Genomic DNA, 16,792 nt, shown 5'->3' with positions numbered 1-16,792 from the left:
TACAGTAACTCTCTCAAAAGCAAATGAAAGAAAATGTAGCAAATGATCAGTGTCATGAGAAGTCATACTGAATATTACAGTTTTTTTATATGGAGATGTTGTTCATAATAGTTATGTAACATTAAATAAGTTAACAATGATAAGGCAAATCTCACGTGACAACCTCTGAGGGACTTGACTTCATGGTACAGGTGCATGTTTAGGAGTAGTGTTTCGGGTCTATCTGCATGTTTAACATGGAACTTTATGCATGAGCCACAAGGAGTGTGAGTGTGTTTCTGTGTTAGTCTAACCACTAAATGCGTGCAGCGCCTAACAATGAGGAAACTACCTCCTTCTGCGCGTGGGGCTGGTGGTATTGCTGGCAGCTGGACTGCCTGAGGGCCACCGGCTGGACTCAGTCGACACAATCTGGCAGTGCACGGTACCCAGCAGCAGCATCAGACACATGGGTCCAAACACCTCGCTGGCAGTCGCCCTAGGGACCTCGAAGTACAGCAGCACCGCTGCCACTGAGGGGAGCAAAACATTTTGCAACAGCAAACAAAACAGTCTCTTAGGGGAGACATTATAACAGAATTCATGCTTACTAATGAGGTCTCTTCTGTGCTCCTCAGGTGTGATGGGTAACAAGTTTAGTGTTGCATATAAATGAATGTAAGCTGTGTTGAATAGCTGGCGAATTGAGCCTGCAGCAATAGATCTAACTTCATGAACCACAAACAGAGCATATCGAGACCTGTGTACTTTCTTCAATTAAAAATACGTAATCAAACAACCTAAACAAAACCAACAAAATCAAACTTATTTGGAAAGGAGTGTGCATGTGTCTGGGTGCTTGCAGGCAACAATTTGAAGACACGGTCACAGTAAAGTACTCCTGATGTTTCCACCAATTGCTTTCAGGGAGTTAAGGTGGACTGGAATTAATCAGTGAGTGGTTGTGAGAGAGGGCATGCTGCTTTTTTGGCGGTTGTTAGTGCATTTCTGCAGCCCAGATTTTGAACTGTTGGCCAAGGGGGCGACAATCCAAATGGCACAACTGAAGAGTTTTTATGTGTCATGTGTCAGCTGCTGTGTGACGGTAAGGCTCCACAACATTTAAACCAGAGCTATCATGTGTTTCTATTATCAGTATTAGAAGCAGAATCGGAATACTTGAATCCCACAGTTGGTCACGGTTGTTCCAAGACAGTGAGATCAGTAACTAACTAAACTAAATCAAATAATATATTAAAAAGTTATAAAATATAACAAAATAGTCTATTCTTGCATAGATCTGCAACTAACACATATTTCAGTAATTGACATAAAGCAATTTGCCCTTGGGAAATTATTAACGTTTTTTCTGATTCTGTGTATTTTGATTAAAGAAATAAACACAAAGACGCATTCAGCCATTCGGTTTGGTTAGCTCTTCCAGCACACGAATGCTGACTTATGCTGTTAAAGAAGAGTTTTCTATTCTTCACTGAAACTCTTCTCTAAGCAGATACAAAGTTATTTATCCAGTAAATTAAAAACTGTTCTGATGCATGGAACCTGGTCTAGGTTGAATGTCTACACTGATGTTTGAGTTGAGGTCAGTCTTGTTTTAAGGCTATAGTTGCAAGATGAGTGGTGGTGAGCTAACCTTGCATAATGTAGAGCATGAGGATACATGAGGAGATGGAGATGGAGGTCACCTGGATCCACCACTGGAAGAAGAACGGGAACAGCAGCACTCTGACCAGACCCTTTCGAGTCAGCGCTGTCCATGGACTCTCTGGTTTGGCTTTGCTAAATGTAGATCCTGATGGGATGAAAGGGGTGGTCTGTTAAAACTACATTTACTAAGTGATGGAGCAAGGTTAAAGTAAAGAAGAGATTAAACAGAGCCAGATAAAGCACTGCACATACATATATACATTGCATAGTTTATCTGCTTGACAAGAAACCTGGAGAAATGTCTCAAATACATTTCAAAACAATTAATGCTCCTTATTCACACTCACCTCTTACTAAATCAACATCAATAAGGTCTGGCTTGATGTGCCCCGTCTTCTTTGGTTTGCTGTCCAAACCCTATATAAATAGTAAGGGCTTCTTACTCAACTTAGAGGTCAAATGCACTAAAAATACACAAACATTTATTCCATTAAAGAGAAAAATGAGTATCTTACATTTAGATCGGCATTCTCAAGAGATTTCTCCCAGATTTGTTGATCATATGCCCCGATCTATAACAAAATATAATTCTTCTAATTATCTTAATTCAAAGAAAACACAAGAGGTGATAATAACAACTAAATGATCAAACAAAACCATGTCCAGTTAAATCTATGGAAAGCTTGTGTGATATAACCACACTTTTGTTTTTATTTAAATCAATTTTTCTAAAGAGTAAGGGAACAAAGAGGTAAAGGAAATGATTTAATAAATTGTGAGATGTAAGGATGTAAATCAGAGCATATGGATTCAAGATTGAATGACTATGAATTAAATTATTACAATTGTAATAACAGCCACTTCAAAATAAATCAGATTAATAGTAACAGTAATTAGGTTTAGCAGAGTTTTTAATGTACTAAGTAGTAAACAAGTAAGTAAAGAACCACAAACAAGGCTCATTACATATCTTACGTTATATTACTAGACTTTACTAGTAAAGTATATAGTATAGGTTTGTAACAAGTGATGAGTTTCCAAGACTTTCCTAAATGACACTAACTGTACTGGATGTGTTGCGCTTACCTTTTCTTGGTACCAGGCTATTGTTGCCATTGTTATTAGACAGGGGAACCGGTCAACTCGGATCAGGTCATTTCACGGTAAAGAGAGGAGGAGTGTGGAGAAATCCAGATGTGTTCCCTAATCAGATATGGTGCACGGACACAATGCTGAAGCTTGGAAAAAGCAGAACTTAAACGAGAGGCCCGCAAGGGAAAGCAGAGATAAAATGAACGCGTTTTGGTGTGAAACAAGCACCTGTGTATACACAGGTGCGCTAAGGGTTAGCTAAAAGTAGCCAAAGTAATTATCTGAAATTATTTTTTACCTGGAATTAAACAGCACGGTAGCTTTAGCACAAACTGGAAGAAACCCTTTCTGATCATTACAAACTGCTCGTTAACACTTTCTTGTCATCAGTTTCGGGTCGCTGCACGCTGCAGCGTCTTTTTGTGCAACTGAGCTAACTACTAGCGCCGATTACAGCTTACTTTACCTCTTCCGGTAAGTTTCGACGCGGATAATTTCTGAAAATACTACATTTTAGCAGCTCTTCTGCTTTCACACATACGTCTACTTGTTTATTTAAGCTATTTTACACTTTTTAGCCCATTCTTCCGCTTCCCTTTTCCTGGGTTTGTTGTTTTTCTTAAGTTGGCTCCCAATATTCCCTGAGGTTTGTCTATCAGGTGGCCATTTCAGGTTATTCAAAAGAGAAACCCCTTTCAAAGACGTATGCAATTGTCAACATTAAGTAATAAGCATGAACTAAAATTATAGACAAAAACTATGCTACATATATGTCAGTATACGTACTTCAGTGATGAAACGCATACATCTTCAGAGGGCAAGTGCTACCTGAAAGGCTAATCCGTGGAAACAGAATACCCAATACCTCCATAACATTTCGGCCACTGACAGCGCAGCTGCTGTAGGAACGGTAGTATCAATCACGCTCACGTTTAAGCTTGTCCCTTATATAATACCATAGCCGTACTTTAATGCAAAAAGGGTCCCTCTGAATTATTTTTAAATATTTATTTAACTTCTTAATCATCTAAGCTCTACAAGAAACCTTTTTAAAAAATTTCCAAGACATGTTGCAAATCTCAGTATTCCTGATTTTAGTGAGTAGACTCATTAAAAATTCCTGAAAGAATTTTTCTGTGTAAAAATGCTTCTAGCTCAACTTTTAATTTCTTTTGTATCAATCCAATGATGAGGATAAGGAGGCGAGAAGGAAGAGGGGATTTCTGGCATATATGACTAAAAAGAATGTTCTCTCTCAATTAGCACAAACTATATTACAGGTACATATGATTGTAATTAACATTTAATTAGAATTCAGATGAAAATATTAAGAATACATACAGCTGTACAACACTACTCTTTAGTTCTACTGTTTAAATAATAGCTAAATAAGAGTATCCTGAAAATGATAAGGTCTGATAGAACAACTCTGCTGTCTAGCAGGTGAATCAGCAGGCTGTTAAGATAGAGACAGAGTCATTTGTCATTCGAATCTTGAGTGTCCGCTGATGGCTGCTCATGCTCAGCTGTGCACACGATCTTTGCTTTGACCTTTTTGTTTGAGGAAATGATAAAGTAGGGGCTGAGAGAGGCATAACATGAAGAGAAAAACACCCTCATATCAGCCACCACCGGTGACACTTTTTCCACCGTCAGCATGTAGATCCAGATCACATTTTCAATCCCAAAGAAGACCACATAGAGAACTACCAGGGTTAGCACTGCTTTGGCTGCTCTGGTCTCTGCCCCGCCACCCTGAGAGCGATGAATCCCTTTCATTTGGTGGCTGTGGCGGTGGAGCAGCAGCAAGATGTAACAGCTGGAGCCCACCATCAGGGCAACAAATGCAAAATCCCTCCCAGAGATAGCCACCCCGTTAATCACATAGGACAAGTTGTCTCTGAAGTCTACAAGGCAGAAGCCCAGGTTTAGGGTAAAGGCAGAGACAGTGCCATTTCGTGGAGCCATGGTGAATAATGGAGTTGATATGCATATGGCCATATTGAAGAGCCACAGCCCTGCAAAGGTGGGAATAACCAGGGATGGAAGTGAAGGCTTCAGCCTGGACAAGTAAGGCCCAGTAGAGGTGATGGTCACTGCCTGAAACACACTTAGCATGCAGGTGATGCAGACTGACAAAGCCCGGCCAATGCGGTAAGCATAGATCACCACCTTACAGCCCGGATCATTCAATAGGGCCTTCAGCCCGAACACCGTCATTGACGGGGGGACACTGCGGGTCAGCAGCAGCAACAGGTTGGTAAAGGCCAGGTGGCACAGAATCATGTCCACAGGAAGGAGCTTCGGTCCAGTGCAAACGATATGTGTGTACGCCAAAAGTACCACAGTGTTTCCTAAAACGCCCATACCTGTTTGCAAGAGGAAGGAGACACCTTTGATGGTCACACACAGATCCATGCCACCAAGACCTGCAGCTGTCGTGATTAACAAAGCAGAAAACCAAAACTGTGATAAATACTATACACATAACCTTAATCTTTCAAGATGACTACACAAGTTTTGATAAAACCAGATAACACCAATTGTGTCACCTGTAGTGAAAATGATGCTCACCTGAAGTTGAAGAGAAAAAGTAAAGTATTTAGTGCTTTAAATGTTGGAGAGCCTTTGTAAGTTCAATATATAATCCTAGATGCCCCTAAGGATCGGCCAAGATATTAGTGCAACAAACTAAATATGACTCATGGTCTCAGAGGACAAGACCCACAAAGGAGACAGCGTCCCCATGGATGTTGATACACTTTTTTGGCTTGCTGTATTGACCACTACATGGCTTATAACAGATCCATGATTAACATGTTCTCAGTGTAATGGGGTAAAAATATCCTTTTTAAAAATACTGCCCAAAAACATAATAATAGTAGTGATGGCAGAATTTTGTATGCGGATTATTTTCTAGCTCAATCTGAGTTTTAACTTACGATCATATTAATCAGAGTTAGAATACTTTATTAATCCCTTAGGAAATTATAAGGTTACTTTGAAATAATGTTAAGAATGCCGAAGAGTCATTTCAACGGGCACAACTTTGGAACGTGGAAATTTGCTTTCTTTCAAAGATTCAAGAGAAGGTCAAGAGATTTTAGTTGTTGGTTGCAGTCTGGGAAAATCAGTTCCTTATGTAAATTCTTAAGTGTTATTTTCCTGCACTTTGAAATATCATAAAGCTATTTCCCTGCAGAGTTTTAAGAAATACGGTTGATTGACCACGTGGAGACAGCCGTGAGTGGTTACTGTTTACGCAAAAGCAGCCTGATGATGCTTTGAATGAGCCATCAAGAGGCCTTTACACGCACAGCTGGTGCTTCAGCGTGCGCTCCTTTTCTCCATCATGTCCTGGGAGCATGTTAAAGACACAGAGAAGCAAAACAATTAGCCATATAACAATGCATGTCTGCACTAATTGGGGGCATAGGGACAACTAGACATTATTCATTTAGCACCGACAACGGAAGTTTGTTATAAGTATCCCCGTTTTCTAACCAGCTAACCTGTAAATGGCAAATGTGTCTTTATAAGGACTCTAACCTGGTCAGCTGCACAAGTTTATTTTTGTGCTAAAACGGTGTTGTTTGAGAAGCCTGCTTTTCCCTGGGGGTGGAGGTGGGATCGGGGGGGAGCCTTGGAATAGATAATCACTAGATGTGTTATTTGCTTCCCTGTGTGTTTTTGTAACATGTTTAAATGTTCTGAGAGCTAATTAAAATGGCAAGTTCAAGCATGTCCTTCTCAGGGGATTGCAACAGTATGCTTCATTGCGAGTTAAAGATTTCTTTTTTTCTCTTGACAGGAGATATGTTCTCGCTGATGTAATCTGTTTTTAGCATTGCTCCTATTCTCCTATTATAATTTTGTTGTTTGTCAGAACAACAGGTGAATATGAGTGTGTGTGTCAAAAAACTATTCTTGTTATATAATATTATATTCCCTTGAAGCTGCAGACAGCAGAGATTTATTATTGTCCATGCTGTACATACATATTCTATATGTGTAAAAAATGCTTTCAGCTCAAGTGCACAGTTGTGTAGTGGCTTCTAGAAAAGCCCACACAATTGGAACAATCTGGATGGCATGCAAATATCATGCATACTCTGTAATGATGAAATTTATGTTACTAGGACACAAACAGACCCTTGCAGAGAATCGTCATGTGAAATTGATAAAACCCATTGCGGTTTATGTTAATGCATTTTAAAAAAATCAGGTCCATTCTTAGATGTTCAGCTCAGTTTAGTTAAGAGAAATATCACTTTACACTCTTTTGTTCCTTTGTGTGTGCTGATGAGGGCAAAATCTCTGAACTGGCAGAGGGGTTATTCGTTGTATTTCTCACTGCACCTTTTAATCTTTCCAATAGAAAGAAAAATGCACTTTCAGAAGATTTTGACTTAACAGCCTCACAAGGAGATGGGGACAGCTGACCTCCCAGCATTTTACATTTCATTTGTCTTCATCATCTAAAACTCATTCACTCTAAATTCTTCGGGAGCTCACATTAGATTTTTTTTTATTATACATAAACATAGCTGATTTTCATGTAATGTTCAATCAAAAACATAACATGACTGGCTTTTAATTTAATTCCTAGTTTCATAAAAGCTGGACTAACACAGAGAGGCACAGAACATCCGCACTAAATGATACATATCCAGACTCATTAAAAACGTCAACATATAAATATAGAGGGGAACATACTAGACTAGATGAAAATCCTGGAAAACAAGAAATATGAAAAAATTAAACTGTAATTAACAAATCTAAATATTTTGTACATTTGCATGTTCAGTTTTACCCAGTTGGTTTTCAATGACAGAGAAAAAGTATTTCAATTAACAAAACAGAACAAGAATTTTCAAGGAGAAATTGTATCAAACCACCATTAGTGCCAACACATACATTATATTCATAGTGTTCAGAATAAATATTTAATCAGGGTTTCCTGAATGTGGCCACAATATTTCAAGTACTCTATAATTTTCAAAGTAGGACGTGTCTTGTGTTACAGGAATTAAGCTTAATGTTCTCTAGCAGTTCCCCGATGTTAAATCATATTGTCCTTACAGCATCCTCACAGTTTAGGTTAAATTCTATTAAGAGTTTTTATTGCTGTGGATGAATTACACAATCATAAATCATAAATCGGATCACGCTCCAAATGAAAATTGCAGGCGATCTACCATGAAGAGTGAGTCGAATGTCCTTTGTTTCCTCTTCCTCCACTGGAGGACACTGTGGTGTTGATATGCGTCTAACCAACACAGGGAGGGTTTCTGATTTGCAGTGGCTTTAAAAAAAGATTGAAGATATGAAAAATGCAAAAGTATTGTGGAGGGTTTTACACAGAGATCTGCATATAGGTTCAGTAATTATAAAATTGATTTAATTCTCTCTACTCAGTGAAACAGTGACATGGAGGAATGATTGTAATCTCTTTTTTTTGACAATAAACATGGGACTGATAGATATTGTGCTTTCATTAATGTCATATCTCTCATCCACTGGTAAGCTCTTTGTACGAGGACACACACAGCTTCCACTGTCTTAGCCTGTCTGAAACCCAATACAGGTACAGAAGCAGTCATCTGAATTGATCTCAAGTAATTGGAGGCTGAGGGAAGAGAAGTCAATGGACCATGCAAAACAGATCTTACCTGTCTGCCAGTATAAGAACACAAACACCCTGACTACATCAGGAGAGAAGGATCACAGCGTGACAGGCACAAGGTCCACTTTAGACCTCTTTAGCTTCGACCGTTCTCAGGTAGGAGTTTAACCTTCGAAACGATTTTTTCCTGAAACCATTTAAATGCTAGGCACCATTTGACATTTAGAAGTGCATGACAAATAACATATTGATAATGTGATTTTATTGATTTTCAACTTCCTGTAGGAATGGCATCAGAAGTGTTTGTCCGTGGGATGCTCTTTCTCTTCCTGACCGTTGTGGGAATTCCAGGTAATGCCACTGTAATTGTGGCATTCCTCCTCTTGCTGTACCAGGAGAAGCGACTTTTAGCAGCTGATGCTATTCTCCTGCACCTGGCCTGTGTCAACCTGTTGGTGGTGGTTGTACGTGCTTTGACGGAGACCCTGGCCTCCTTCCGTCTGGCCGACATCTTTGGAGACACAGGCTGTAAATCAGTGATCTTTATCTATAGAGCAACACGTGGCCTCTCAATCTGGCTCACTTTCCTGCTGAGTACCTATCAGTGCTTGAGCATTGCCCCTCCAGGATCAAGCTGGGCTTCTGTTCGTGCCTTGTTAGGTCACTATTTGGCCTTTGTGTTCCTCTTCCTTTGGGTTCTCAATGCCTGCATGACGACAGCAGCCATACTGTTTTCTTTCAGTACCAAGAATGAAACTAGCCCGATAGACAATGGCATTAATGTACAATTCTGCTATTTGAACTTTCCTTCAAAGCTGTCCAGAGATGCCAACGGGGCAATCCAGGTTGGCAGGGATGTTGTGCCCATGGCCCTCATGACACTCGCAAGTCTGATTATCCTGGTATTCCTTTACAAGCACAGCCAGCAGGTGAAGGGACTCCGCAGTAGTGGTGGCGGTGGTGCTGGAAATAGTGGAGCTGAACAACGAGCTGCCAAAGCTGTGGTGGCACTTGTGACCTTGTATGTTGTCTTCTATGGGGCAGATAATGGGCTTTGGGTGTACACCCTCACTGTGAAGAAAACCATGAGTTCCTCACTGATCTCTGACCTGCGTTTATTCTTTGGCTCGCTATATGCAGCACTAAGCCCTCTGGTTATAATTGCATCAAACAGGAAGGTGAACAGCAGGCTGGGGTGTGTAGCACATGAGAAGTCTGCTGTGGAGAAAATCAAAAATCTTTCTAGCATGTGAGGCCTGCTGGGATCAGTTGATCACTGGGCTGAGATTAACCTCAGACAGAATTTTTGAAACTCTGGGTCATGCATCGGTTATTCTGTCTTTGAAATATACTGAGCACACTATTTTCCACAGTTTCCTGATTTTGCTTAAAATTTGGGAATTGCACTGTCTTTTTTCCCCATGTAATGGCTTTGGTAGTTCTTAATTCACAACATGATGCCCTTTTCTTTGTTAAAAAGACCTTTCAGATGTGTTTTAATTCAAATACCTAATAGTTCCTTATTTATTATGTCACTATCAATCAGAACAACCCTGTTACTGAGTACAAGTCTGTACAGATCTCTGCTGATCTGGCACTATGTTCTTTTGTTAGTTTATATTCCCTCTATATTAATTGGGAGGAAGAATTATAGTTGGTTGACATGGGCTCAATGTAGCTGCCTATTTAGCTATAATTAAGGCTTTGAATGTAATCTGGGAAGTGTCCTGTGCTAATGAGCCAGGCTAATTGTCCCACAGAGAATTGTTTAAAACCTTATGGAAAAGACTATATTCTTTGGAGGGAAAAAGCGATGTTTATTAATCAACAATTAGTTACTCCGTTCCGTGCACATGTTATATTGTATGTCTAGGCTTCTTGGGTACAGTTATAAGACTTTAAGGACACAAAAATACATCTTGGCAGCTCAGATGAGCTTGCTGTGAAAGTGGCAATGTGGGAGTTTAGGAGTCATTATGTAATTGCTATGTCTCGGAGAAGTAAGTGTAAAGAGAGAGAGAGAGACAGGGTGAGGACACAGCAACCTCTGTGAGTGACAGTCAAAAAGACATAAAGTGGGGCTGCCAGCACTCTGTGATCCTGCAATAACTCTAAAGTGCAATCAGTGCAGCGGTATTCAACTACTGTCGCATTGCAGGTATGAATGAGGAGGACAAGTCCTCTTTCAGTGCTTGTGCAGAACTGTTGCTTTCACCATCACATTGCCTTCAAAGGGCATTAAAGGCCATATCTTTTATCTAAAAAACAAAAAAACAAAGCCCTGTTAAAATTTATTGTAAAAGTTGCAACCATTAAAACCCTTGACAATGTGATTATATGACTTAAGCTTCTCTGAGGATGAAAAATTCCATGTGTCTTACTCTTCAAACCACTGAAATCTGATTAGCACTTTACACAGACTCCGGTGGAATGAAGGATAGAATACATGGATGGTTTCACAAGTGAAGTGAGCACGCTGAAGCCTCCCTTCAGGTGGTGAATCACTGGGGGCGTTGACACCGATTTCAGTGATGTCATTCTTTCTGTTTCTGTCAGGGAAGAAGAGGTTGATTAATTAAAGAGAACAAATACATGAAAGACAGGTTCCATTGGAGTGTATGCTCAAGTTTCCTTCTGTACAGGTTGTGTGAAGGGCGTGCCAGGCGAGGCATCTCCCTGCACAAGTAAGGACCTGTTTTCGATGTTTTCCATCCTTTTGCAGTCTTTTCAGCTTGATGAATGCAGGGTGCTGATTAACACGTACAGTCCAAACCCACACAATTGTAACCATCTATTACAGCATCTCACAGCCTTCAGCTGAAGCATTTACTCCTAACACTTAATTATTCACTTTACAAAAAAACCTGCCTGTCTATGCACACTTTTCAGTCTGAAGTCTCATTTCACCTGTATGACAAGGCAATGCACTTGCCACCTAGAAAACACAACAAGGCACAACTAATTGATATTTACCCCCCCCCCCCCCCCCAAAAAAAAAAAGAATTAAAAAAATCTACGAATGCTAACCCTTCTCTTTCCTTGTGTGTAGTTAGGCAAGGTATACGACACAAACCTGTGCAAAGCCACAAACGAAAAAGCTGTCAAGTTTTCCACGGTGGTGGATTTAAATGAAACCAAGTGTTGCATTAAGTCACGCCAGGTGATCCTCTTCTGCTGTGCCTGATTTCAGTCTGTTTACCTGCACCAGGTACAGGCATATTTGTCCCTGTGTCCACCAATGGAAAAGCAGCAAGAGGGTTAAACCTCCCCCTTTTCTGCCTTGAAGCAAGTCCACACCCCAAAAACAGCTTCTTCTTCTTTTTTTTTTCCTTTTCTTTTACCCGGGAACTAAATGTTAAACCAGAACTGTCCCCTCCCCCACAGAAACGTTTATGAATTACACAAACATCCAAATGTTAATCATAGAAACCACTATGTGCAAAAAGTGGCAAAAAGCACAAATGTATAAGAACCTCCTAATATCAATAGTTTGATAATGATGATCATAAATGAAGTTCATTTGAGAGCACCATCAACCTGCCAACCTCTTTATTAAATCCTGTAACCTTACATGTTATTTTGTGGATTAAAATACATCTTAGTTGGTAATCCCATGAAAATCTTTATCCGAATATAGCAACTGGGGCTTATTACTCTAATGAAAAAGTATCAGTAATAAAATAATCCTTAAAAAGTTATGCTTAAAAAACCTAAATTTTGAAGAAATGACAGACGTAACAAGCTCTTTTCAAGCTTGCTGATGCTGTCTTTGCCTTTCCTTCAAAAGCACATTTTTTCAGCTGTCTTGTTTAGAGAATCTGAGTGAAGCTACTGATGGAGAATGCCACAGAAAACTGTACTTTTATCTAAACTCATTTGGTATTTTTTAAAAATGCAGGGGTGATGGTTTAAAAAAAAACAAAAAAGCCATCTCGGAAGTAGCTTTAATTCAGTGCAGTGTTCACCTGGGGTTCATCTGGGTTCGAATCGCTGAATTATACCTTACCTCAGAATAGCTGACAGGAGGTGACCCGAGTTTAACACAATCTTTATAAAAATTTTTTTACAATCTTAAGTTACAGAGCTAGATGTGTGTGATCCATTTCTTTGCATCCACCCAGTTTAACTGATTCTTTGAGACAGAGCGCACACACCGTCATGTTTCGACTTGTCTGGAATGCTGCATTGCACCTAAGCAAGGAAGTCAAAAGAAGAACATTTAGACAGCTGAGGTAAAAGTTAGCCCTGTTCAGTCTCAGCAAAACGTTTTCATTTTATACTCTTTAACTCCCCTTTTTGTTGCAGAGACTCAAATATGAAATACACGGTTAATATAAACACAAACATGGAGATTGTGGAGTTTCAAAGTTTAAAGTTCTGGCAGTTCTGATTTTATTTACACTGTAGCAGAAACATGTTAGTGAGGGAATAGTTTGCAAATGGAAATTAGGCTTATTTTTTATTTATTTTTTGAGGGTTGGATAAGCAGATTGATGTCATTCTGGTGTTTCGGCACTAACTATACAGCTCCAGGCACGGGCAGAATATATGGAGAAACACCGAGCTGGCTCATTCTAACCAAAGACAGCAAATAGCACCTTTAAAGCTCACTAATTAAAATGCTATACTTTTGTGTTTGAGCAGCACAAAAGAGCAGTGTAAAAATAAAATAAAGCAAAACAGAAATAAAGGCTTGTTGGTTTGGACAGTATCGGGTGGACTGTTATTCTGTTTCTGGACTGTGCTAATCAATACTCTCTCTCTGCTGGCATTAATAATATTCATGCAAGTCTGAGTAGAGTTAAAAGAAATAGTACACCAAGTCTCTTTTAATTTAGTATTCAGTAGTCTGCTCAAAATAAACAATGTGAAGACAAGAGCTGAATCTGTATGACTGACCAAATTGGCATAATAAATGAAACTACTAGAATACCACAGTACTTAAAGTATAAACTATGACACGGTAAATAGAATTTGAAGGGTATTTATGTAGAGCCCATACTAACCGCTCACCATTCACAGAGACATTCATACAGCACTTTATTATATGCATTTCAAACACCCCACTTCAATGCCTAAGGCCAGTTCAGAGTCACCAGTTACCCATATGTGTATGCCCTTTGAGCGTGTCAGGAAACAGGCACATGGGGAACGTGCAACCTCCACAGAGAAAAGCTTCAGGTTCAGTCCAGTGTGGAAGATTGGGTGGGGTTTGGTTCACTAGCCTGGGGGCAGTAGCCTGCTGCAACTCCACCATGCTCAGGTAAAAAATGCACCACTGTACTGATACATGAAATAAACATTTAGGATGCCTTGCTCCTTATCTAACAGTGTCTCTTACCGTAAGGAAAAGGAGAAATATAGTGTAATAGAGTGTTTTTATTTCAGCTTCTGAACAATAACAGAATATTAATGATCTTTTTCCAGAAAGATAGAGCCGCTGGATTGGCTGAAATGAAAGCTGAAACCTGTTCTGACACGAACTGAAGTTCCAGCGTAGGCTATGTAAGAATTCTCTCAATACGTATGTGGCTCATAATTTATTACTCATGGGTGAATTAGTTTTTGTTTTATCTTCATACAGGTAGTCTCACGGAGATCAAGATATCTTTTTAAAGTAAGAGAGAGAAATAAATGTATATCAGGCAGGAACAGGCTTCATTGGCATGTCAGTTTGCAAAGATTTATCCTTTGATGAGCCAATCCCGTGTCCCTGAAGCACACTGATTCATGCTGAATGCTGTGTGAAAGCATAAGCCCAGCGCCCAGATTTTAATCTCTTTAAATGACTGCGGTTAAAAGGCAGCTAACACAGTAGGGGTTCAAAACTGGGGGCTTGAAAGTTGAATTAAACTCCAGGAAAATAGTATATCTGTATCTGCAAACTACTTGCTAAATACACTATTTTGTTATTTTGATTAAAATGCCTGAATATTGAAGCTAATGTAACATAGACAAGTCTACTTAATTAAAAAACAAACACGTAAATAAACAAAAAATAAAGGAAAACCCTGTGACATGCAGGATCTTACGCAACTTGAAAAACTGACATCAGATACATACACCACTAACTAACCAAAACATCTTAAATATAGTCTAATAAGGCATATAAAAATTAATTGGCTTAAATGTTGACTTTGAATTGTTTAGTACTGTGAAAAACCTGAGGCACTTTGCATAATTAGACTTATGTATTTACGTGTGGCATATATAATGGCCTCAAATTCATTGTGTAGCAAGATAACAACTCGCAATCATAAACATAGAGGTGGTCATGTCATGGCTTGCATGTATGAACATTTCAGGAACAGGCTTTCTTGCCTTTTATGACATTGCAATAGATCTAAGCAGCAGCAGAATAGAATCCAGAGTGTACGCATTTTTTAAACCACTGTATGTACAAAGTAGCTCCACCAATCTCATTGCTTACCTTCATCCAACAACATAAGAATGACCCCAAATACACTGCCTGTACAACCAAAGCTTTTAACTGAGAAGGTGTCAGACCTGCCAAGTCAGGCACTAGTTTTAAACTCTGTTCATTTTACCAGCTTAAAAAAAAGACTGAGACCCAGATTCTGTGTGTGACCTTAGCTGTGCATGTAAGTGACAACATTAATGAACTCTCTACTCATTTTTGAAATGTATTTTATTAAGATAAATGAAAGCCAAATGTCCCCTGTCAAAGCTGGTTGCCTGTCCAGTCCATATGGTGTTATGGATAACTTTGATGTAACCATAAACCTTTTAGAGCTTTACAATCTGCCATAGTATTTTTAAAACACACAAAAACAGATCCAATATCGATCATTATTCCATTTTTCCATGCTGAAGACAACTAATGCTGTCACTACCATTATCACTAGTGCCCATGCAATGAAGATGCAGTTGAGTACTGTGTGTCTCTTTTTAAAATTTGAATTGATGGATGTACAATATGAATCAAGTTACTAATATTTTGGAAGAAAACATGCTTCTTATTTGCTTTCTTTCCCAGAGTTAAATTAGACTTTAAAACTATATCTCTGTGGTAATTAACGGTGGGTAAATATTCTGTCACCCGTGAACGTGTTATATCTTGCTTATTTAATCTGTGCCAATCCAATCCAAAGTGTGAAAACCACAGGTTGTGGTTTTAAAGGGATTATATGCTGTATTTCTTGGATGAATACAGCATACACTTCAGTTTTGATTTATATTATACAAATGAGAAATAATGTGTTAATTCGGGGTGCTGACATGTGAATTTTCTTACCGCTAGACAAGAGACTAACTTTCGCCTTTATTTCAACTCTTTGTGCTTTTACAAGCTAATTAGCCGGTAGTACTGAACAGCTGGGTTAGCAGTGACAAAAGGGATGCTTTCCTTAGATGGTAAAGTGTTCCTTTCAAATGTTACACTGTAGTAGACGTTAGGATTTTGCCCTTATCTTTGTCATCTTTCCCACTAAATGCCAGAAAGGTGGAATTTTCCACAAGCCACTACCCTGAGTTTGCTGTGGAATGCAGACAAGATGGAGCAAGCCTGCAGAGAACGACATCTCAGCAGTAACAGTATGTTGAGGTACTTAGCTTGTGCACATCATGCCCACCTCCTTAATTCTCCCTTCAGGGGGTTTTGTTGAGCTATTACTCAAATTGTAGCGCTGTTCTGTAGTTGCTACTGTTGCTGTGAGGTTCCTGCAGAGGGCCACCTTAGAGTCACTCATTTCCGCAGTCTGAATTCTATGACTCATTCTGGTTGAAAAATGTTGTTTATTTCACGTCGCTAGTTTTATGCAGTAAGCCTCAATCCATCTTTCAATATGTTTGTTCATCTGAGTAGATTTCACAAAGGCCCTAAAAGAAGGAGGATGTTGTAACTCAACTCTAAATTCAAAGCTGTACGAGACATTTACGACTGCTCTTTTAAACAACCTTAGATTGCTATCGGTGCCTTAGAGCAACAGACCTTGTAAAGTTGCACAATGTGGGGCATGTGCTGACATAACAGCCACACGTATCTCATCTCTCCACTAGCCCCCTTTGCACACGTAGTGGAAGAGGAAAATCACATTTGAGGAAAATGACAAGAACATCATGCGTCTTTGGCACCGTACTGAATGTAACAGTACAAAATCTCAGGCAGTCATATTTCTGTACACTTTATATGTTTTTACATAGTACTCGAATGCATCTCATGGTCCTTTGATATACATACATACATACAGTATATGGGATGACAAATTGCCCAGAGTGGGGAGTTACTGGTATGTGATAATAAGGAGTATTCCTGCAACATATTATGAAAAATTGAGCTTCCTTGAGCTTTTTCAGAATAAGTGGTGTCACTCCACCCACTTAAAGCTGAATAATAGATCTGATGAATCCTCTGTGTATCATGCAGCTGCTGTCAGAGTAATTACAAAAGACACGAGTGGAACACTC

At 39.3% G+C, this 16,792-nt stretch overlaps 3 protein-coding genes across 5 annotated transcripts in view; 1 reads left to right on the top strand and 2 right to left on the bottom strand.

The window, feature by feature from the left end:
• Positions 1 to 3,544, bottom strand: part of phtf1 (putative homeodomain transcription factor 1) — a 10,338-nt gene extending 6,794 nt beyond the window's left edge. The window contains exons 1-6 of one of the 3 annotated variants that reach the window (XM_026167086.2): positions 3,526 to 3,544; positions 2,734 to 2,850; positions 2,163 to 2,219; positions 1,995 to 2,064; positions 1,634 to 1,792; positions 332 to 512 (exon numbers count right to left, since the gene is read on the bottom strand). In XM_026167086.2, coding sequence (XP_026022871.1) covers positions 332 to 512; positions 1,634 to 1,792; positions 1,995 to 2,064; positions 2,163 to 2,219; positions 2,734 to 2,763 — 497 coding nt within the window. In that variant the 5' untranslated portion in view covers positions 2,764 to 2,850; positions 3,526 to 3,544. Of the gene's footprint in view, positions 1 to 331; positions 513 to 1,633; positions 1,793 to 1,994; positions 2,065 to 2,162; positions 2,220 to 2,733; positions 2,886 to 3,037; positions 3,383 to 3,525 lie in introns of those variants that run through there. The other 2 variants (XM_026167082.2, XM_026167085.2) reach the window with 2 other exon arrangements.
• A 614-nt stretch (positions 3,545 to 4,158) lies between these two features.
• ora1 (olfactory receptor class A related 1) lies at positions 4,159 to 5,240 on the bottom strand. The gene has a single exon (XM_026166348.2). The coding sequence runs from the start codon at positions 5,155 to 5,157 to the stop codon at positions 4,216 to 4,218; it is 942 nt and encodes a 313-aa protein (XP_026022133.2). The 5' UTR covers positions 5,158 to 5,240; the 3' UTR covers positions 4,159 to 4,215.
• A 3,141-nt stretch (positions 5,241 to 8,381) lies between these two features.
• On the top strand, positions 8,382 to 9,844 carry ora2 (olfactory receptor class A related 2). The gene is made up of 2 exons (XM_026166347.2): positions 8,382 to 8,521; positions 8,651 to 9,844. Exon 2 carries the CDS (start codon positions 8,653 to 8,655, stop codon positions 9,616 to 9,618), a length of 966 nt encoding a protein of 321 aa, XP_026022132.1. The 5' UTR covers positions 8,382 to 8,521; positions 8,651 to 8,652; the 3' UTR covers positions 9,619 to 9,844.
• Positions 9,845 to 16,792: the final 6,948 nt, after the last annotated feature.

This window comes from Astatotilapia calliptera, chromosome 5 (genome assembly GCF_964374335.1).
Source record: "Astatotilapia calliptera chromosome 5, fAstCal68.1, whole genome shotgun sequence".
NCBI classification, from domain to species: Eukaryota; Metazoa; Chordata; class Actinopteri; order Cichliformes; family Cichlidae; genus Astatotilapia; species Astatotilapia calliptera.
The sequence above is the reverse complement of the archived record's forward strand: the minus strand, read 5'-3'. Positions and strand labels throughout refer to the sequence as shown.